The sequence below is a fragment of the Plecotus auritus genome (assembly GCF_963455305.1).
Source record: "Plecotus auritus genome assembly, chromosome: 9".
Classification (NCBI taxonomy): domain Eukaryota; kingdom Metazoa; phylum Chordata; class Mammalia; order Chiroptera; family Vespertilionidae; genus Plecotus; species Plecotus auritus.
Genome location: NC_137783.1, coordinates 56,141,357 through 56,163,897, shown reverse-complemented (window position 1 = coordinate 56,163,897; position 22,541 = coordinate 56,141,357). Strand labels below are relative to the sequence as shown.

The 22,541-nt window shown below is 41.0% G+C and overlaps 1 protein-coding gene across 2 annotated transcripts; it reads left to right on the top strand.

The window, feature by feature from the left end:
- The first annotated feature begins 999 nt into the window (after window positions 1-999).
- On the top strand, window positions 1,000-22,495 carry LOC308233204 (uncharacterized protein). 2 transcript variants are annotated; one of them, XM_080640066.1, is made up of 4 exons: window positions 1,000-1,179; window positions 3,142-3,277; window positions 3,555-3,650; window positions 19,634-22,495. In XM_080640066.1, the coding sequence occupies exons 1-4, from the start codon at window positions 1,123-1,125 to the stop codon at window positions 21,718-21,720; spliced, it is 2,376 nt and encodes a 791-aa protein (XP_080496192.1). In that variant the 5' UTR covers window positions 1,000-1,122; the 3' UTR covers window positions 21,721-22,495. The 2 variants fall into 2 exon arrangements, with proteins under 2 accessions (XP_080496192.1, XP_080496193.1); XM_080640067.1 differs by lacking the exons at window positions 1,000-1,179; window positions 3,142-3,277; window positions 3,555-3,650 and adding an exon at window positions 8,049-8,135 and having other exon boundaries at window positions 19,634-22,489.
- Window positions 22,496-22,541: the final 46 nt, after the last annotated feature.

Below are 22,541 nucleotides of genomic sequence, written 5' to 3'. Positions count from 1 at the left end.
GCCCATTCTGCACGAATCTTCATGCATCAGGTGTCTAGTCTATATATATAAAAGGCTAATATGCTAAGTGTCTGACCGTCCAACCAGTCACTATGATGCGCACTGACCACCAGGGGGCAGATGCTCAAAGCAGGAGCTGGCGAGCTCAGTGACTTGGCAGTGGCGGTTCTTGGGTGACATACCCTGAAAACAGAGAAGAGGCAGCCCGATTCCTCAGGGGCCTGCACAATTCTACCTTCAGCTGGGGGTTATGTTGTTGCTGGGGCACTGTCAGCCCGAATATGGTTTACTGCACACTTGCATGTGCATTCCACACCCTGTAAGACAGCAACTTTGCAGAGTGCCCTCTCGCACTCCGGGACCCCTTGGTGGATGTCGGAGAGCTAGTTTTGGCCGGATCCCCACAGGCCAGGCTGAGGAACCCCACCTGCTGGAGGGACCCTGCTCCACAAATGCCAGGGAGGGAAGGGAGGAACCACGGGGAGGTTGGCTCTAGGGTGTGTCGGGCCCATCTCACCCAGTCCTGCCCTCCCAGTCCCACCCTCCTGGCCACCTTCTAATTAATTTCCTTTCAATGTGCACGAATCCGTGCACCGGGTCACTAGTCTACACTAATAAAAGAGAAACATGCAAATTAACTATCACTCTGCTATGCCCACCAGCCAATCAGAGCGAGTATGCAAATTAACCCAACAAAATATGGTGGTTAATTTGCATATGCAGACGGAGTGAAGACTGAAGACAGCATAGAAGGAAGAGGGAGGGAAAGTGGAAAGTGAGATGGTGGTGGCGGCGGGAGGGAAAGCACAGGGTGGGGGGCAGAGGTGGCGGGAGGGAAGGGAAAGCACGGGGGAGTGGGGCGGTGGGAGGGGTGGCGGTGGCGGGAGGGAAGCCTGCTGGAAGCCCTGTTCTTGCAGGAATCTTCCTGCAACAGGCCTCTGGTATGATTATATTAGAGTCAAATAGGTTGTCTTTCACCATTTCCCTCTACCTTCTGCAGGTCAAAGGGATATTGACATTCCTCCTATCTACTGGGGGGTGTGCTTCCCAGGGTAGGAGAAGTCAAGAGCTGCCAGGCAGGCCAGATCTTTCATGACTCCATTCTTCTTCTTGTAACCCAGCATGTCTTCAGAGTTGCCTACACTTTTGCAAGAACACCAGAAAATGAACAAATCCCAGGTATGTTGTTTGTTTGTCTCCACTTTATTTTACAATAGACTTTGTGTGATTTTGAAGAGTCCATATGTTAAGATGGAAAATTGGTAATAGATAAAAGTCAAACTTCACCGAAAAGGTAAAGTAACAGATCCCCCACCACTGGCCTGTAGATTTATACAGATTGTTAATATATATTAGAGTTTCCAGGTTGACTTGCAAGTATGTCTCTGATGTTTCTGATAACCATGGTAGAAAAGGAGACACTTGGATACAGATAAGTTCTGTTCAAGAACCAATGAGTGCCTCAGACTGTTCCTCACTGGAAGCAAAAGCATCCAAGAGGTGGCTCAAGCAGTCAGTTTTATGATGGCCTTGTTTGTTCCTAGCATAAAACCTAGTATGTTTAGAGGAATGAATGGCCTGCATGCCTGTTGCGAAAACTCTCCATAACGATTTTATCTTAGCTGGGCTGTGTATATAAGGCGTGCAGCAAATGGTTAAAAGTTAAGTTCTCTAGTAAATGTTTCTGGGGTTCGCAGTCAAATTTTATCCCATAGCATTCTGCCTTGGCTCTTCCCCTCCACTTTTTAGAACCTACCCAGGTAAAGGTCACCAGTGACTTAATTGCAGTTATCTATCTTGAACAACAGCTACATTACCCTACTGACTACTTTCTCCTGGGAAGTCTCCTTTGTCTTCTTCTCATACAGCTCTGCTGATGGCCCTCTTTTGGAGTCTTCCTCACCGTGTCCCTCCTTTAGTTCTAAGTTTTCATCCTTGTTCATTAGTGTTTTCATTTTATCTCTATATCTCATTGAAGAAATATGTAGATAGTTAAACAATAGAGTTTATTGTTTTGGGTGCTTTAAAAATATATTAATTATCTTAATGGATATATGATACACATTTTCCCCCAACTCACCATTGTATGGCAACACTATATTCTAGATACTCTATTTTATTGGTAGACACTTAAGTAATTTCTATTTTTCAGTAATATAAATAATGTTGCTGTGAACATCCTTTTCATTCTCTCTGCACAAACGCATATGTATCTCAAGACTCTAGAGCAGTGCTTCTCAAGTGAGGTTCTTTGACCAGAAGCAGCAGCATCATCTGAAACTTGTTTGAAATGCAGATTCTTATGCCCTATTCCAAGCCTCATGGAAGAGAAATTCTGGGACGAGGCCCAGCAGTCATGTTTTAATAAGGCATCCATGGGATGTTGACACCTACTACGTTTGAGAATCACTGCTCTAGGGTCTTATGATTAATATTTTTGAATTGTAGAATTTGAGGATTTCTAATTTTTCTAGGTATATTAGAAGTCTACTTTTCCTCCTTCCTCTCCAGATATAAAAAATTATTCCTACACTAATATATGAAAAACGTCACTGTTTAGTTTTCTTGTGTCTGATCATTGAAGTTGTGAAACTTTCATAAATTTATGGCTTTTCAGGTGTTCTGAGTTTTGTAAGAATTCTCTTTTCTCAGTATGATTTTTTTCTTTTAACTTAATGGTATGCTTTCTGAAACTTTTATATTGTGATACATCCTTTTGTGTCTTCAGTTTTTTTATTCTTATTTTCCTTACCCCATGGGCCTAATGAAATTTTCCAATATTTTGTCTAAAAATACCAAATTTGTTTTAATATTTAGTACCGTAATCCATCTGGAATCTTTAAAAGAGCTGTGATGAAAGGATCTAATTTTATTATTTTTTTAATCCTCACTTGAGGACATGCTTAGAGTGAGGAAGAGCAAGAGAGAGAGAGAGAGAGAGAGAGAGAGAGAGAGAGAGAAACATTAATATGAAAGAGAAATATAGGTCGGTTGCCTTCCCTACGCTCCCCGACTGGAGATCAAACACACAACCCAGGTATGTAAACCATTTTGCTCATCTCTGAACAGTAATCATGTTAAGGATTAGTTCCATACATCTTTTTCCATGTTACCTAATTCTGAACATTTCACATTGATCAGAAATTCCAGGCATCAGTGTCATTTAAGGATGTGACTGTGGGCTTCACCCAGGAGGAGTGGCAGCATCTGGACCCCACTCAGAGGTCCCTGTACAGAGATGTGATGCTGGAGAACTACAGCAACCTTGTCTCAGTGGGTAAGGTCTGTTTACTAGGTAATTCTGAATGGCATTTTAAAATCCTCCCAATCATGAAGTATAGGGACAATCTATAGAGTTTAATGATAGTTAAGATTAGAACTCAGGAATCAATGTTGATTGACCACTTGTGGGCACCAGGAAGATATTTGTGTTTACATCTCCAGTAAAATGTTCAGTGGCACCTCCATCGATCAGCTCCCGAGCTTCCTCCTCTTTTAGAGTCCCCGACGTCTAGGCTTTCTGTTCCAAGTCCTAAATTATTTCACTTTGACAGGCTATTGTGTTACCAAACCAGAGGTGATCTTCAGGTTGGAGCAAGGAGAGGAGCCATGGATATTGGAGGAAGAATACCCAAGCCAGAAGTTTCCAGGTGAGTCAGTGTGTACCGTACAGGTGGATATCAAGGGATTTGTTATTTTCTTTTGGTTAATCCAGAGGTTGACAACTTGGAAATATTTTTTCAAGAATACCTCTTTAGAGGTCCTAATCCTTGGAAATGACTGAGAATGCTGATTCCTGAATCAAACACCCAGATATCACTCTCACAAAAAATGTTCTTCTTTTTTATTTACTTTTTGAATTTTACTCCAATTTTTGCCCATTTCCATCTTTACACTGTTTATTTTAGTTACAGTATATTTTTCAGACAATTTCAGTTGCTCACCTTACCTCCACTGCCCTACATTCCTGCTGTTATCAGGCATTCTTTCATACATTCATTTTTTTCTCATAATTTTTTATATGTATATATATTTATTGATTATAGAGAGGAAGGGAGAGGGAGAGAGAGAAACATCAATAATGAGAGAGAATCATTGATCAGCTGCCTCCTGCATGCCCTCCACTGGGGACTGAGCCCGCAACCCAGGCATGTGCCCCTGGCCGGAATCGAACCTGGGACCCCTCAGTCCACAGGCCGGCGCTCTATCCACTGAGCCAAACTGGCTAGGGCTCTCAAATAATTTTTGAGTACATGCTATGTGCCAGTCATTTTCTTTTTTTATTAATATCTTTTATTTTTGAGATTTTTACATATAAAATAAAGCATACAAATCTAGAGTATATAGCTCAATGAATTTTTATATATTTATGTGCCTGTGACCAATAGCCAAATAAAAAACATGGACTATTTTCATCATCCTAGAAGACCCCTCATATCTCTCCCCAGGCAGTCCCCTCCCTGCCAGGTGTGCTCATAGTTCTGATTTCTATTACCCATAGGTGCATTTGCCTTTGAATGTCAGACAAATGGAATTTTCCAGGATGTACTTTTTTGTCTGTCTTCTTTTAGCCACCGTGGAGTCTGAGATTCAGCTGCATAACTGTTCACTGTATGATAGATCCCCATTTATTTATCCACTCCTTTGCTGATGGAAACCTGGGTTGTTTCCATTTTTCTGTCTTGCTATTATGAGTAAAATTCTTTTTTAAAAAAATATATTTTATTGATCTTTTACAGAGAGGAAGGGAGAGGGAGAGAGAGTTAGGAACATTGATGAGAGAGAAACATCTATCAGCTGCCTCCTGCACACCCCCTACTGGGGATGTGCCCATAACCAAGGTACATGCCCTTGACTGTAATCGAACCTGGGACCCTTGAGTCCGCAGGCCGATGCTCTATCCACTGAGCCAAACTGGTTAGGGCATGAGTAAAATTCTTGTACATATACCTTTTGTGGACATAACTCTTATCTTAGATAAAAGTATGTAGTAGGATTAACTCAACCTTAGGTTAGATGTGCATATTTCTTAACTTTTAGAAACTGCCAAATGAATTTTTAAAGTGGTTGAAAAATTTACCTTTTCATCAGCAATTGTCTTGCATTCTGGTGAACATGAGGAGTGTCTTTCTTATTTTTGAAGCCACACTTGTGGGCATGTAGTGGTATCTCCTTGTGAATTATTTATTTTTTTAATTTTTCTTTATTGATTAAGGTATTATAAATGTGTCCTTATCCCCTCACCCCCCGCCAGTCATTTTCTAAGAGCCAAGAGTATATTAGTAAAAAGTAATGTCTCTTAATGAGTTTATAAAAGTAACGCTAATGGCCACAGGTACATGAAGAAATGCTCATCATCATTAACCATCAAGGCAATTCAAATCACAACCACAGTGAAATATCATATCACACCTGTTGGAATGGCTACCATCTAGAAGACAAGAGGTAGCAAATGTTTGCAAGAATGTGTAGGAAAAGGAATTCTTGTGCACTGTTGGAGAGAATGGAATTGGTTTAGCCACTATGGAAAACAGTGTGGAGGTTCCTAAAAAATTAAAAAATAGATTTACTCCGTGATTTACAAGTCAACTTCTGGGTATGTACCGAAAGAAAATGAAAACAGGATATTGAAGAGATAAATGCACTACCATATTTATTGCAGCATTATTCACAATATCCAAATACAGAAACAACCTGAGTGCCCATCAGTGGTTGAATGGATAAAGAAGAATGGATATAAGCTAAATATGTACACACACACGTGCACACACACTGAAATATTTAGCTATTTGTGGACATCCTGCTGTTTGTGACAACATGAATGTACCTTGAGGCCATTGTGCTAAATAAGTCAAAGAAAGACAAGTACTGTATGGTCATGTGGAATCTAAAAAAGCCAAAATTTTGAAAACAGAGAGTAAATGGGGGTTAGCAGATTATAGTGTGTGTAGGGAATTGTTGTTTAAGGGTACAACCTTGCAAAGAGTAGCAAATAAGCCCTAGAGATCTATATATAGAGAATAATATTGTTTTACAATCATCCAACTTGCAAATAGACTGGAACTTAATTATTCCAACTCCCGAAAAAGAAATACTTATCTAGAGATAGAGGTGCTAATTATTGGTACAATGGCAGTCATAGTACAGTATATAAGTGTTTCAAAATAATATGTAGACCTTAAATTTATACAATGTTATATGTTAAGTATATTTTAATCAAAATAAAGTGCTAAACACATACACAGATATTTGCATATATTAAATGTTCTGTGGGTAAAATCAGAGAAATCAGAGCAGGGTTAAACTGATTGAGTGCACTACTTTAAGAAGAGTAGTTAGGGGAAACCTTAAGGAGATCACCATTAGAGCAAAAATTTGAATGAAATGATTCTATGAGCCACGAGGATTCCACCTCTTTTCAGCAGGGGTCATAGTAACTGGTAAGCTCACGGGCAGGAATGTACTTGGTGTTCTTTGAGGTTGACAGAAGGAGGGGCAGGAAATGATTTAGGTAGCTATGATTCAAAAGATGGGAGTATCATAAGCCTTATTAAAGACTTCAACTTTATTCTTAATTTATTGGTGGATTTTTGGCAAATTAGCAACATCTGATTTATATAAGATCTTTTTTACCTCTGTTGAGAAAATATTGGGAAGGGCATAAGGGCATAGAGAGCTCATTAGGGGACCATTATAGTTTTCCTTATAAGTGACTATGGTTACTTAAACAAAATTGGAAGGCATAGAGGTAATGAGAAGAGTTTGGATAATCTCTGAATTTGGAAGGTGGGGCAGCGATAAAAGAACTAACATTTGTATCATCAGAGTAAAGAAGGGGAGAGGAGAGTGGTGCTGAAGTATTTAAATAAATAATGGCTGAAAACTTCTCAAATTTGGCAAAAGATATAAAACTACTTATTCAAGAATCTGAACTTCCAAGAAGATAAATCCAAATATATCCATGCTAAAGGCACATCATAATTAAATTTCTGAAAACCAAAGGAAAAAAATCTTGAAAGCAGGCATTGAAAATAACATTACCTTTGGGAATGACGGTGGATATCTTATCTGAAACCAGTGAGGCTAGAAGGAAATAGCACTTTTTTTTTTTTAACTACTGAAAAAAAAGCACTTTCAAACAAATTTTTTATCTTGGAAAATATATTCATTAAAGAGGTGAACTAAAGATATTATTATACAAAAGAAAACTATGAGAAAATGTTATTAGCAAACCTACCTTAAAGAAGTGGCTAGAGGACGTTTTCTAAATAGAAAGGGAATAACACAAGAAAGCTTGGAACTTCAGAAAAGAAAAAGAACATTGGAAGTGGCAAAAGTAGGATAAATGTGGCCGTTCCCTTCTCATGAGCTTCTGAAGTCATTTGAACAAAGTTTATAATATGATTTGAGGAACTTAATACAATTATATTTTAAGTAGAAGGAAAAGGGATTTTAGTTGAATTAAAGTTTTACATTTCACTTGAAGTGGATAAAAGTTGGTAGAACTTCTAGACATTAAATCAACAGTAGACACAGAAAAACTGAATAGGACCATCAGGGGATAGAAGAAATGGAACAATTCTTTAGAAACCCCAAACTATCAAAACTCAATTGATAGAACACTGCCCAACAACAGCAGGAAAGACATTCTTTTTCAAGTGCCCATGGAACATTCAGAAAGATAAAACATCTAGAGGCATAAATAAACCTCAAGAAATTTTAAAGAATTGAAATTCTGCTGAGTAAGTTATGTTCTCTGACCTTAATGAAATCCAACTAAGAATCAGTAATAGAAAGGCAAGAGAAAAAATAAATAATTGGAAATTAAACAATTTATTTATAAATAATGCATGGATCAATGAAGAAGGCTTTCTCTCTCTCTCTCTCTCTCTCTCTCTCTCTATATATATATATGTATATATATATGTGTGTGTATATATATATATATATATATATATATATATATATTTATATATCTCCCCTCATCTGAGGATATTTTTTTCCATTGATTTTTAGAGAGAATGGAAATGAGGGGAGAGAGACAGAGAGAAAGAAACATCAATGTGAGACAGACACATTGATTGATTGACTCCTGCATGCACCCCAACTGGGGCGGGACTCAGCTTGCAACTGAGGTACGTGCCCTTGACTGGAATTAAACCTGAGAATCTTTAGTCTGAGGGCTGGCGCTCTAACCACTGAGCAAACTGGCTTGGGCTCAAAAGAAATATTAAAAATGATAGCATTGAATGAGAATACACCATCCTATATAATAAAAGGCTAATATGCAAATAGACTGAATGGCGGAACAACCGAAAAACTGGTCTCTACTACCACCAGGGGGCGTGCGCGGAACATGATGGGCATTGACCGTGGCGGGATGGTGGAGCAGGTGAACAGGGGCACCAGACTAAGGTGGGGCGCTGGTTGCTGTCATCGGGGCGAGCCTCTGGTGGTTACTGAAAATTCTTTGCACCCACGCGCCACGGTCCCTCCCAGCACTTGCACATGCTGCTGGCGCCTGGCACTGTCTCTGATCGCCCCTCAGGACTTCTCCACCTCCCCCTGCTCCTGAGAGGTGATCGGGGCTTGAAGCCACCTCTTGCACCCACTGCTGGTGACAGCCCTGCTTGCACCCACTGCCGGCGCCAGAGCCGCCACTCATACCCACTGCTGGTGCCTGGCGCCAGTCCCAATTGCTCGGCGCCATCAGTGGGTATGAGTGGCAGCTGCCAGCCCCGATCGCCCCTGAGGGCTTCTCCACCTTCCCCTGCTCCTGAGGGGCAATTGGGGCAGCAGCCACTCCTTGCACCTTCTGATGGTGCTGCCCCACTCACACCTGCTGCTGGTGCTGGCCCCAATTGCTCCACATCATCAGCAGGTGCGAGCAGGGCCAGCATCGTTAGCGTGTGGGAGCAGCAGCAGTGGGAGCAGGGCTGCTGGCAGATAGGAGACCGGGGGCCGCAGTGGGAGGGGTTGGGCAGGGGTGTGGAAGATGGGCCAAGACCTGCCCCTGTGCCCACTGCAGCCTCGCGGCCCACAGTCCCTTTCAAGGTGCACAAATTTGTGCACTGGGCCCCTAGTATTAATATATGTGGGAGGCTGCTAAAGCAGTTCTGATAGGGAAATTTATAGTACTCAAATGCAGCTAATGATAAGATGAAAGGTTTCTAACCCATAATTAAATTTTTACCTTATGAAACTGGAAGAGAGTAAAGTAAATCCACAGCAAGTAGAAGGAAGAAAATTAAAAAATTAAGAGCAGAAATCAGTGAAGTTGAAAATAGGAAAATAATAGTACAGTAAAATTGATAAACTTCTGGCAATATTGACAAAAATAATATTGACAAATATTGACAAATCACCAATATCAGGAAAGAAATGGGGCCCTAGTTGGTTTGGCTCAGTGGATAGAGCGTCAACCTGCGGACTGAAGGGTCCTGGGTTTGATTCTGGCCAAGGGCACATGCCTGGGTTGCAGGCTGGATCCCCATTAGGGGGCATGCAGGAGGCAGCTGATCAATGATTCTCTCTTATCATTGATGTTTCTATCTCTCTCTCCCTCTCCCTTCCTCTCTGAAATCAATAAAGAAATATATATTAAAAAAGAAAGAAATGGGATATCATTTCTCCATCTGTTAACAGGATATTAAGTGAATACTGTCAACAATTATGCCCATAATTTGACAATTTAGAAGAAATGGAACAATTCTTTAGAAACCCCAAATTATCAAAACTTAATCAAGATAATATACATAATTATGTATGGCCCAAAATTTTTTAGTTCAAATTATTTATGACACCTTCTATGAATGGCCCATAGAGTGTCATAGAAGGTGTCCTAGATAATTTGAACTAAAGAAATTTTAAATAAAATTCCAATAAAAAAGGAGAAAAGTAATGTGGAATATCATCACTGGAGATTTTACCAAACATTTAAAGAATTAACAATGACTTCACACAATGTCTTGCAAAAAAACAGAAGGTGTTGGAACATTTCCTGACAAGTTTATTATTCTGATACATAAATCATAGATAGTACAAAAATAATAAACAAGAGGCCTATATCTCCCATAAATCTACCAGCAAAAATCATTAACAAAATACTAGCAAATAGAAATTAGCCATGTATAGAAAATTATATACCATGACCAAGTGGGATATATTCCAGATATGCAGGCTGGTTTAATATTCACAAAACCAATCAGTGTAGTCCACCATACGCTAAATAAGATGCTATTATTTATTGTATTGCTTTCTTAATTTTCTTTCAGATTGTTCATTGCAGGGACATAAAAACACAACTGATTTTGGGGCATAGATCTTATACCTTGAAACTTTGTTGAATTTGTATATTAGCTATATTACCTTTCTTATAGATTCCTTAGGTTATCCTGTCTTCCTTATTCTTTAAGGTTATTATTTTCATAATCTCAAAAGCAGATGGTGACATAAGGTGAACATAGATGCAAAAATTGAAATAGAATCCAACACTGCATAAAAAGAATTATATACCATGGCCAAGTAGCATTTATTCAAGGTGTGCAATGTTGGTTCAATATTCAAAAATCATTTAACATAATCCACCCCATCAACAGGCCTTAGAGAGAAAGAGAATATGAACATAGTAATTGATGCAGAAGAAGCATTTGACTAAATCCAACATCCATATGTGATAAAAACTCAGCAAACTAGGAACAGAGGGGCATTTCCTCAACTTAATGAAAAACATTTATTAAAAAAAACCTGTTAATGTCATATTTAATGGAGAGAAACTAGATGCTTTTTCCATAATATAAGGAGCAAGGCAGGGATGTCCTGTTTCAACACTCTCTTTTAACATCCTATGTGGAATTTCAGGTAATTCAATAGACAAGAATATAAAAAGTATACAGGTGGCAAAGGAAGAAATTAAACTTTTTTTCATAGAGGCATGCTTGTCTAAGTAGAAAATTCTAAAAGAAGTGCACATTTCTGGAACTATTAAATCGTTTTAGCAAGTGTGCAGGATACAAGCTTAATATTCAAAAGTGAATTGCTTTTTCAGTATTTTACTTACGCTTTATTGTAGAGTTGTAATAGTTCTTTATATATTCTGTATACCAATCCCTAATTAGATATGTCATTTGCAGATGTTTTCTCTCATTTGTGGGTTGTCATTTCATTAACTGGACTTCATGCTTTGCAGCAAAATTTGTTTCATGAAGTACAATTTATCTATTATTTCTTTTGTCACTTGTGTTTTTGGTGTTGTATCTAAAAGGGCTGTGCCTATCCCAAGGACACAAAGATTTACCCTGATATTTTAAAAAGTAAATAGTTCTTACATTTAGGTCTGTGACCCATTTTGTGTATGGTGTGAGGAAGGGATTTATTTTCATTGTGTTGTGTGTAGTCATCCAATTGCCTCAACACCATGTGTTGAAAGGCTATATTTTCACCATTGAATTGTGTTGGCATACTTATTAAAAATGAACTGAACATATTTATTAGGATTTATTTTTGGACTCTCAGTTTCATTCCATAGATCTGTACTTATGCCAGCACTGCATTGTCTTTTTTAGTTTTTATTTTTCCTTATTGATTTTTGAGAGAGAGAAGAAGTGAGAGAGAGAAACATCAGTTTGCTGTTCCACTTATTCATGCATTCATTGGTTGATTCATGTATGTGCCCTGATGGAGATGGAACCTGCATCCTTGGTGTGTGGATGATGCTCTAACCAAATGGGCTGGCTACCTGTCCAGGGCCCTGCATTGTTTTGATTACTATAGCTTTGTACCATATTTTGAAATTGGGAAGTCTGGATCTTCCAACTTTATACCTTTTTATCAAGATTGTTTTGATCATTTTCAATTCCTTGAATTTTCACATGAATGTTTATTTACTTACTTACTTACTAACTTATTGCTGGAAAGCCCAGAGCTCAGGCCTTAGGCGCACAGGTGTAAGAAAGGGACCTGGAGCCCAGAGACTGGGCTTCAAGCTTAATACTGCCACTTACTCTCTAAGGCAATAAAATAAGTAACCTGTAGACCACATCCCTGTCTCGGCCTCAGGGGCTGCTGGAACAGAATGGTTTTAATACACATCAGTCTCTTTTCTCCCCTCACCTTCAACCCCAGCTGCCCTGAACTCCTCAAGAGGAACAGGAAGACAGGTCTCTGAAACTCAATCCAGCTGAGACCAGGTCCCCAGGTGGTGGGGGACAAATGAGGCCCTTCCCACCTCCAGCCTCTTACCTCTGCACCTTTCTCAGGCCAGGCAGAGGGCCCAGGGTCGCTATGCTTACCTGAAAGTTGAGAAGAAATGTCCACTGGCAAATCTGAACGCAAACAGGCTTGAACGACAGGTGTCTTTCTGGCTTTGGCCTCTGATAGATCCTCCCTCCCCCCAACTGGTTATGACATAACCAGCGTCTGCGCTGGGACATCCCCAAGACATTCAACCACCAATCAGCACGTGCCGAGTGCCTCACCCCTTCCCATTCCGCCCTGGGCCCTACTCCTTCCTGTTCCTGCCCTCAAAAGGCATGTTCACCGCTGCATGTGTTGCTGTCTCTCCCAGTCTGTGAGGCAGCCCAGCTGAGGTCCTCCTTCTTCTCCCCCCACCTCCTCTAATCCTGGTCTTTCTACCCTCCTCCGTAATGAATCTCGCTTGTTAGTGCGGAATAAACCTCCTCCTTTAACATGCCTCGGTCCCCGACTCCTGTTTCCTGTGCCTCAAACCTTACATTTGGTGCCGAAAACCCAGGTGGGTGCGTGCATCCCATTTGACCTTTCATGGTCTGGGGTGCCCCCCCTTCTTCTCTCCTTGTGGCTCAGGACCCTCAGCCTCCTCCCCCTGGCTTGGCATCAGCATCAGTGGTAAGTCCCAGCCCATGCTAATTCCTGGTGGTTTTTCCGGCATCTCTGTCCGTAAACCGCAGCCCGCGTCAGAAATTGCCTTCCAGGCATAGCCCTCCGGGCACCTAGAGGAGGGGTTCCGAACCTGGGGAGGCAGCGAAGGCAATCCTGCCCTCCTCGGTTCTCTGGCCTTTTGGCCTCCATCCGGACCCCAGGAAGTAGATGAGATGTCCTGTACTGTCCCTCGGGTTCCCCGTTCGTAGCCTTGGCTCAAAGACTGGGACGCTGGTCCTTGGCCTTCGCTACCCGACCCCATGAATTAGAATGGGCAATCAAAGATCTAAACCTGATCCAAAGACACCTCTAGGGTGTCTCCTCACCAATCTGGCTACTTCTGTAACGTGGCATGGCCTCAGTATGAATTGGAATGGGTCTAGATGACCTGAAAGTGGGACTTAACATCCTCACTGACCTTAGTAATTTCTGCTGAAGAGCCAGGAAGTGGCCTGAGGTCCCATATGTCCAGGCTTATTTTCTATCTGCGTTCCCGTCCCTCCCTCTGCTCCTTCTGTTCCACAGCCCAGGTTCTCCTAGCTCATGAGAAACCTGCTCAAACTGGTCCTCAGCCCCTCTCTCTGTCTCTGACTCTTTCAACCTAGCTGCTCTTTCATTTCCACCCCTCTTGCTCCCGCCGCCCCACTTTCTGCTCCCTCTCTTCCTCCTCCTCCTTTGCCGTGGCTGCCCCTTTCCTGGCTGGCGGCCGCCACTGTAGGAGCCGCCATCGCCGCCTCAGGCCACGAGCCGACCAGAGGCCACCTCGCAGCGTGAGAGCCACCCGCCCGCCATCCCGCCAGCCACTCCAAACAGCTAAGTGAGATTTCTGTTTTGGTTTGCTCTTCCCTTGTGTATTGTGAGCAGCCGCCATGTTGGCCGCATGGCTTGCCATTCCTATGGGGGCTGCCATCTTGAAATGGCAAGTCCCGCCCCTCTTTGGCCACATGGCCTGCCGTTCCCATGGGGGCCACCATCTTGAAATAGCAAGTCCAACCCCTCTCTTTAAATAGTTACTGAGACCTCCCACAGCCCGCTCCCACAGGCCTGGCCTGGTGTGGCCACCTGTCACCGTGCTCCTCCTCCTCCTCTAGTCCACGGCCCGCCGCCTGCTCCACCACCCCCTCCCCTAACGCCTTCTCAGACCCAGGTCTGAGATCCAAATACGGCCTTTAAGGTTTTAATGCACGTGAGGAGCAGGCAGAGTAAGCCCGCCTTCAACAAAAGGTGAATCTGCAAACTCAAGCCTTGGTAGCAGCTCTGAGGCCGATGGCGGCCATGCATGGTCCAAAGGGGACTGTGTGTGGTGAGTGTGCAACGAGAAGACGAATGCCACCTGCAAGATGCTTCAAGTGCGGAAATGAAGGCCACTGGGCAAAGCAGTGCCCCGGCCCCTGGCTCCAACCAAGCCCTGCCTGGCATGCAGTAAAAGTGACTGCCCCTGGAAAAGGGACGGGCCCTCTGCATCTCAGCGCAGAGGGGCCGCCCTTCCAGGTCATGACCTGCCGCTGGCCATGACTGAAGACTGGCTGAAGACTGAAGATGCCCCGACTCGACGACCCCCATCACCCTTGCCGAGCCCAGGGTAACGCCCAAGGTAGCGGAAATTCGTAGCTCCTGGCTGGACCTCCTGCCCATGGCCCTGACCGGAATCCGGGCAACACCAAGGAGCCCCACCTTCATAAGCCCTTTTTGAACTCCTATATGGGAGACCCTTCCCTACTGACCCTCCTCTCCTGGCTACTTATCTTCCATACCTGCCCTTACTCAGGCAAGTGCTCCGGGAACACACTGACAGGTTTCTGCCCAGGCCAGAACCAGCCGACCAAGACTCCCGAGGACCAGCCCTCCAGCCAGGGCACTCAGCCATCCTCAAGAACCTTACCCCCAGGTTGTATTTCAGCTCCGGGCCCAGAAAAGCAGCAAAACCAGACAAGTGATGCTGTGGCAGCCTCAGGACCAGCTTTTACCTCCCAAGTGACTCAACAGGATTGCTCTCGAGACTTCACCAACCGGAAAACACTCCCTGTTTTTCCGCTCACTTACCCCATGGCTCCTCCCATCATTAGGCCCACTGGTATCTATTCCTTTAATTTTGCTCTTTGGCCCCTGTCTCATGCGCTGTTTCACTAGTTTTTTTGCAGAACAGAATGCAGGCGTTCACTAACCGATTTATCTGGCCTTGAATTCAGAACCTAGCACCAGAATCCTTGAGACTCTGGGTAGACGCCCCTGATGACGTCCCCTCTCAGCTGGAAGTAGCTATGGAAAAACGGACCTTCACCCTCCGACCTTGCCCGAACTCTCAATTTTTTAAAATATCACCAAAAGCCTGGAATGATAGATCCTCCCTCCCCACAACTGGTGGGCAGAGTTATGATGTAACCGGCGTCTGCGCTGGGACATCCCCGAGACATTCAACCACCAATCAGTGTGTGCCGAGTGCCCTGGGCCCCACCCCTTCCCATTCCGCCCTGGGCCCTACCCCTTCCTGTTCCTCCCCTCAAAAGGCATGTTCACTGCTGCACATGTTGCTGTCTCTCCCAGTCTGCAAGGCAGCCCAGCTGAGGTCCTCCTTCTTCTCCTCCCCCTCCTCTAATCCTGATCTTTCTACCCTCCTCCGTAATGAATCTCACTCATTAGTGCGGAATAAACCTCCTCCTTTAACATGCCTTGGTCCCTGACTCCCGTTTCCTGTGCCTCGAACCTTACAGCCTCCTCAGTACTGTGACTGGGATAATCACTTTCCCTCTCCAGGAGTTGTCTGTCTCCCTGGTAATGGCTTCTCTGGCAGTCACTGCTGTCCCACTCCTACCTCACAATTAGGTGGGAGACAAAATGACATCATGCAGGGCTTGGCTCAGATCCTAGGAGACCCACCTGCTCTGCTCCAAGGCCCAACAGGCCGGGAGAGCAGAACAAAATGTCCCTAGCGGTCCTCAGCTTCCTATGGCCCTTGCTTTTGGGTGGCCCAGGATGCAGCGTTGCCTGAGGAACCCCACACCCCCTCACATGAATATTTAGATCAGCTTGTTAGTTTCTGCAGAAAGGCAGCTGGGATTTGATTAGGGATTGCATTCAATTTTTACATCAATTTGGCAATGATTTCCATGTTAACAATGAAGTCTTTTGATTCCTGAGCATGTGATAGATGGTATAGTGGTGAGCATAGCTGCCTTTCATATATTTTTCTAGGTAATTTTTTATTAGTTTTATTTTATTTTAGAACTTCTTCAGCTTTGGTTTGTTTTCCCCTCTCACCAGAGAGCTGATTACTAGATAGTTGTTTGTAGGCCCAGAGGGAAGCTCATTCTTTCTTATTAATTTCTAGTTTATTGCCTGAGTATATTATCTCTGTCAGTTTTTGTTAATGTTTCCTACGCACTTGACATAAAGCTACTGTGTGTTTTTATTATGTTTTGATATTTAAAATTAGATATGGATTAATAATACATGTCGTATTATTATAGTTGTCTTTTCTACCCATCACTTTTTGCTTTGATCTATCTTTTTTCTTATTAGTGTGTTTCTGTTTTTTCTTGCTTCTCTGAGTTCTGCTTCATGAATGTTGTTTGGTCTCTAGACTCTCATAACTTATTTATCGATTCAAAGTTGTGGATTTTAGTTTTTTAAAGTGTTTCTTTTTTCTTCCTGGCATCAAGTTTACATCTCTGCTTTCATTTGTCTGGAATAATATGTTTTATTCCTTTGTTTTTAGCCTTTTTGAATCATTTTTTATAAGTCTGTTTTGACTTTATGGCATAGATTTGGGTTTTGTCTGTGAAAATTATTTTGTTTTAATTGGTGAGTTAAGCTCATTCACAATTATTGAGATGACTCATTTGTTTAGTCTCAGTTCTGTCATATTGTTACATTTAATGAGTATATAGCATTTACTGAATTTTTCTATTTTGTGTCTTTTCTTTGTTCTTTTTAGAGGTATACAATTAGCAGATTTTGACGTTTTTGTTCCAGTAGTTACTTTTATATTGATATCTCTTACATTTGCCTTAGTTGCTTATTTTGTTACTTAAACTTCAATTTATTTTTCAGGTTTTAGTGACAACTTTTAGACTGTTATTTATGTGTCTGTCTTTGAGCTTATTCTTATTTCCTCTTTTTTCTCTTCCTAAAGCTTTTTTTAGTTGCATTATTTTTGCTTCAATAGAACATGTAACACTCACATATTATTTTCTATCCTGTTCTAATTTTTATTTTGGTCTTAGATCTACATCTACAATTAAATATATTCAGTACTAAATATTTTTGGGGGGCCAGTGCTTTCTATCAAATATTGGTTGCTTGAAGTTTATTCTCTTCTAAAAGGTTTCATGATTACAGTATTACCTAAGTTCTTGAATATCTAACCTGGTTTGCCTTTTTCTGATACTTTGATGCTTAAAGGGTAATGTGGCTGGACATAAAACCCTTGCCTCCTACTTTTTTTAAAAAAAAATATTTTATTGATATTTTACAGAGAGGAAGGGAGAGGGATAGAGAGCTAGAAACATTGATGAGAGAGAAACATCGATCAGCTGCCTCCTGCACACCTCCCACTGGGGATGTGCCTGCAACCAATGTACATGCCCTTAACCAGAATCAAACCCGGGACCCTTCAGTCCGCAGGCCGACGCTCTATCCACTGAGCCAAACCGGTTTCGGCACCTCCTACTTTTTTATTTCTTGAAAATGTTGCTCCAGTGATCCGTGTTTTGTTTATTGGTGACAGAAGTCTATTGCCAAACCTGCGTTTTTGTTTGTTGAAACTTTGTGTTTTTGCCCAGAGGGCTTTTTCTTAATTTTTAAGGTGTAGTAGTTTTATTAAGGTATACTGTAGAGAGGACTGTTCCAATTCAGCTTTCCCACGTTCATGTTGGTCCTTCTGAATATGTGGATCAAGTCTTCTTTTATTTTTGGACAGTTTTCTTAGATTATTGTTTTTAATACTAGATTTACTCCATTGTTTTGTTTTCTCTTTTTAGGGATTGCAGTCATATATACATACATACACATAATTTTATTTTACACTAAAAAAAAAAAAAATGCAGACTGCTTCCTTTATCCAGAACTTTTTTCTATCCAGTTTTCTTCTTTATTTTGTATTTTGTTTTTGTTCCTGCTTTTATGCCTTTCCCCCTCCCCCGCAATGCTTACTTATTAAAATTGCAGTTACATCTGTTTTCTCTTTGGATTTTCTATTTGCTTATTTTTCTATTTAGTCTTCTGTAATAAAATACCTCAGATTGTGTGGCTTAAACAACAGAAATTTATTCTTTGACAGTTCTTGAGCCTGGATGTCCAAAATGAGGGTACTAGCAGGCTTAGTTTCTAGTGAGGCCTCTCTCCTTGGCCTGCAGGCAGTAGTACCTTTTCTCTATGACCTCACATGGCCTTTTCTCTGTATGTGTGGAGTGCAAGCAAGCTCTGGTGTTTCTTCTTGTTCTAATAAGAACACCATTCCTACTGGATTAATGCTCCACACTTATGACCTTATTTAACCTTAATTACACCCTAAAGGCCCTATCTTCAAATACCACCACATCTGGGATTAGGGTTTCAACATATGGATTTGGAGGGGCATAATTCTGTCCATAACAAGCTCCTTGTAATTTAAGTCCTATTTTCTAAGATAATTTTGTTGTTTTATAGTTTTATTACTCACTTCATTCAGCTCTTGTCTCCTTAATTTTCTCTTTTGGATTTCCCAGTAGTCTTAGCTTATCCCTCAGAACTGAAACATCATTTTAGCATTTTCCCACTGACAGCGGGACTTTTTCTTTCTGGGAGTAATTTTATTTGTACTTAATTATGTTTAAACTAGAGGTCCAGTGCATGAGATTTGTGCCCTGGGGGGGGCGGGGGTTGTCCCTCAGCCTGGCCTGCACCCTCTAGCAGTCCGGAAACCCTCTGGGGATGTCTGCCTGCCAGCTTAGGCCCGGGGATTGGGCCTAAGCTGGCAGTCAGACATCCTTCTTGCAATCTGGGGCTCTAGCAGTCCGGGACCCCTCATTCCTTACTGCCCTCCTGCAGCAGAGGTGGGAGAGGCTCCCGCCACCACTGCTGTGCTCACCAGCCATGAGCCTGGCTTCTGGCTGAGCGACGTTTCCCCTGTGGGAGCGCACTGATCATGAAGGGGCAGCTTCTGCATTGAGCATCTGCCCCTGGTGGCCAGTGTGCATCATAGCAACTGGTCATTCCGCCATTCAGTTGATTAGCATATTACACTTTTATTATATAGGGTCTGTCTCTTATTTTGCATGTGGTTGCCATAGTCTCCAGCTAACTTTTTCCATAGATTTTTTATATTTGAATATTTATGTCCTTACTTAGTGGTGACTGCACTTAGTAGTATTCTGTATATCCTAGTTATGCTAAAGTCATGGGTTACTATAGGTAATTTTTTTGCTCTCCTTATATAGATCCTCATCGTTCTTTTGGAGGGTACCTGAAAGATTCAGGTTTAAGCAGTTGCTATTATTCCTCAGACATTGGAAAAAAATGTATGTGTTCTAATAGCTAGTTTCCTCTCCCTTCTTCCACTATTCCAAGCTTTTTTGTTTTGCTTTTCTTCACCCAAATACCTCAAAATAGAAAAAATATATGTACTTGCAATTATTTTCATCTCTGGAGACTGGACAAGACATCAGAGTCAGCTACAACATAAAGCATTTGTATATAGTTCACATTCATAAGAAATGTGCTAATATTTATGTGTAAGATTAATTTTTCTTATTTCTAGACATCCGGAAACCTGATTACATGACAGAGAGGAGCCAAGACAACCAGTTTCACCATGTGTGGAAAGTTGTGTTCATGAATAACAAAACACCGATTAAAGAACAAAGTAATGTAATACGAAAACCATATAGCTTGGATACAGATTTTTTTACTTCCAGAAAAATACTCTGTCAATGTGACTCATGTGGAATGAGTTTCAACTATATTTCAGGATTGATTATAAATAAGAAAAACTATTTAGGAAAGAAGACTGATGAATTTAATGAGTGTGGAAAGTTACTATTCAATATTATATATGAGAAAACTCATACTAGAGAAAAAAGTGAATTTTTTAAAAATGGGAAAACTTTCAGTCATAATGAGGACCCTATTCAACATGAGAAGGTTCAAACTTTGCAGCGAAATTCTGAATTAAACACATATCAAAAAACTTTTTTTGAAAAGGCAATATTTAATATGCACAAGAGACAGATCACAGATGGGAATGATTGTGAATATAATGAATATGGAAGAACATGCTGCGACAACCCATCCTTCTTATTACATCAGATAATGCCCTTAAAGGAGAATCACTATGAATTTAGTGTTTGTGGGAAATCCTTATGTGTGAATTCTACACTTTTAAAGTCTCATGGGTCATATATGAAACACTGTGATTATAATGAAAATGGAAATAATTTCAGGAGGAAGTTATACCTCTCACAACTTCAGAAAACTCATAAAGGAGAGAAACACTTTGAATGTAATGAATGTGGGAAAACTTTCTGGATGAAGTCACACCTCACTCGACATCAGAGGATACATACAGGACAGAAAAGCTTTCAATGTAATGAATGTGGAAAAAAGTTTTGGGAGAAGTCAAACCTCACTAAACATCAGAGGTCACACACAGGGGAGAAACCCTATGAATGCAATGAATGTGAGAAAGCCTTCAGCCACAAGTCAGCCCTCACATTACACCAGAGAACACATACAGGGAAGAAACCCTATCAATGTAATGCATGTGGGAAAACTTTTTACCAGAAGTCAGATCTCACTAAACATCAGAGAACACACACAGGTCTGAAACCCTATGAATGCTATGAATGTGGGAAGTTCTTCTGTATGAATTCACATCTCACAGTACACCGGCGAACTCATACAGGTGAGAAACCCTTTGAATGCCCTGAGTGTGGGAAATCTTTCTGTCAGAAGTCACATCTTACACAACATCAGAGAACTCACATAGGGGATAAACCCTATGCATGTAATATATGTGGCAAAGCTTTCTACCAAAAGTCTGTACTCACCAGGCATCAGATAATTCATACAGGGTTGAAACCTTATGAATGTTACAAATGTGGAAAAACCTTCTGCTTGAAGTCTGACCTCACAGTACATCAGAGAACTCACACAGGGGAGAAACCCTTTGCATGTCCTGAATGTGGGAAATTCTTCAGCCATAAGTCCACCCTCTCTCAACATTATAGAACACATACAGGAGAGAAACCCTATGAATGTCAGGAATGTGGAAAAATATTCTACAATAAATCATACCTAACAAAACATAATAGAACACATACAGGGGAGAAACCATATGAATGCAGTGAATGTGGGAAAACCTTCTGCCAGAAATCACAGCTGACTCAGCACCAGAGAATTCACATAGGGGAGAAACCCTATGAATGTAGTGAGTGTGGAAAGGCTTTCTGTCATAAGTCAGCTCTAATTGTGCACCAGAGAACTCATACAGATGAAAAGCCCTATAAATGTAATGAGTGTGGCAAATCTTTCTGTGTGAAGTCAGGACTCACTTTACATCAGAGAAAGCACACAGGGGAGAAACCCTATAAATGTAATGAATGTGGAAAATCATTCAGTCACAAATCATCCCTCACAGTGCATCACAGGGCTCACACAGGAGAGAAGGCTTGTCAATGTAATGAATGTGGGAAAATTTTTTACCGAAAATCAGACCTTGCTAAACATCAGAGATCACACACAGGGGAGAAGCCCTATGAATGTAACATGTGTGGAAAATACTTCTCGCAGAAGTCAAACCTCATTGTACATCAGAGAACACACATGGGAGGAAAATTTTGTGATTGAAGTGCATATTAGAAATGTTGAGCCACAATTCAGCACCCACTACAACTCAGAGTTCACGCTGTGGAGAAAGTTCTCTTAATATTCTGAATAAAGTAACTTTCATCCACAAACTAGCCTAATTTTACTCCAAAGTGATGATATGGGACAAACTAATAGACTGCAACAAAAGGAGGACAGTGTTGTTAAGAAGTAACATTCAATTGAATGTGAAGTAACTACTGGTATAAAACCCTACAATTTTTTTTATTTTGTAAGTTTTTAGCAAAAATTCAAAGTAGGTTGTGTCAGGATTTATATTGGGGAGAAATCTGTTAATTTGAGACATATAGTTTGAAAATTTTGTTTAGTTGTAATGTAGTATTAATAATTGTGTTTTTGTTTCGATGTCATAAACTGTAATTTTTAGGTTTATATTGTACAATGTAAAGCTTTAAGACAAAACAAAAAAATACATAGCAAAATGAAGAAAGAGAATCACAAGAAGTTGCAATAATAGTATATAGAAATCTTCTGTGCCTTTCACCAAGCTTCTTCTAATGATTATATCCTACCTAAGTATATTATGTTCTCAAGTAATTGAAGCCACTCTACTTCTATGTCAGATACAGATCATATTCAGATTTTTCCCATCTTTACATGCACTATATGTTTTTGTTTGTAGTTCTATGAAATTTTATCATTTTGAATAATCATCAGCATAGTCAGGTTACAAAATAAAAAAGAAATCTGAAATCAGTATTTCATCAGGTTTACAAAGGAATAAAGATTTTACCACAAGAAGTTCTCTTGTTTTAATTATACCCTTTTGTAACCCAAATCCT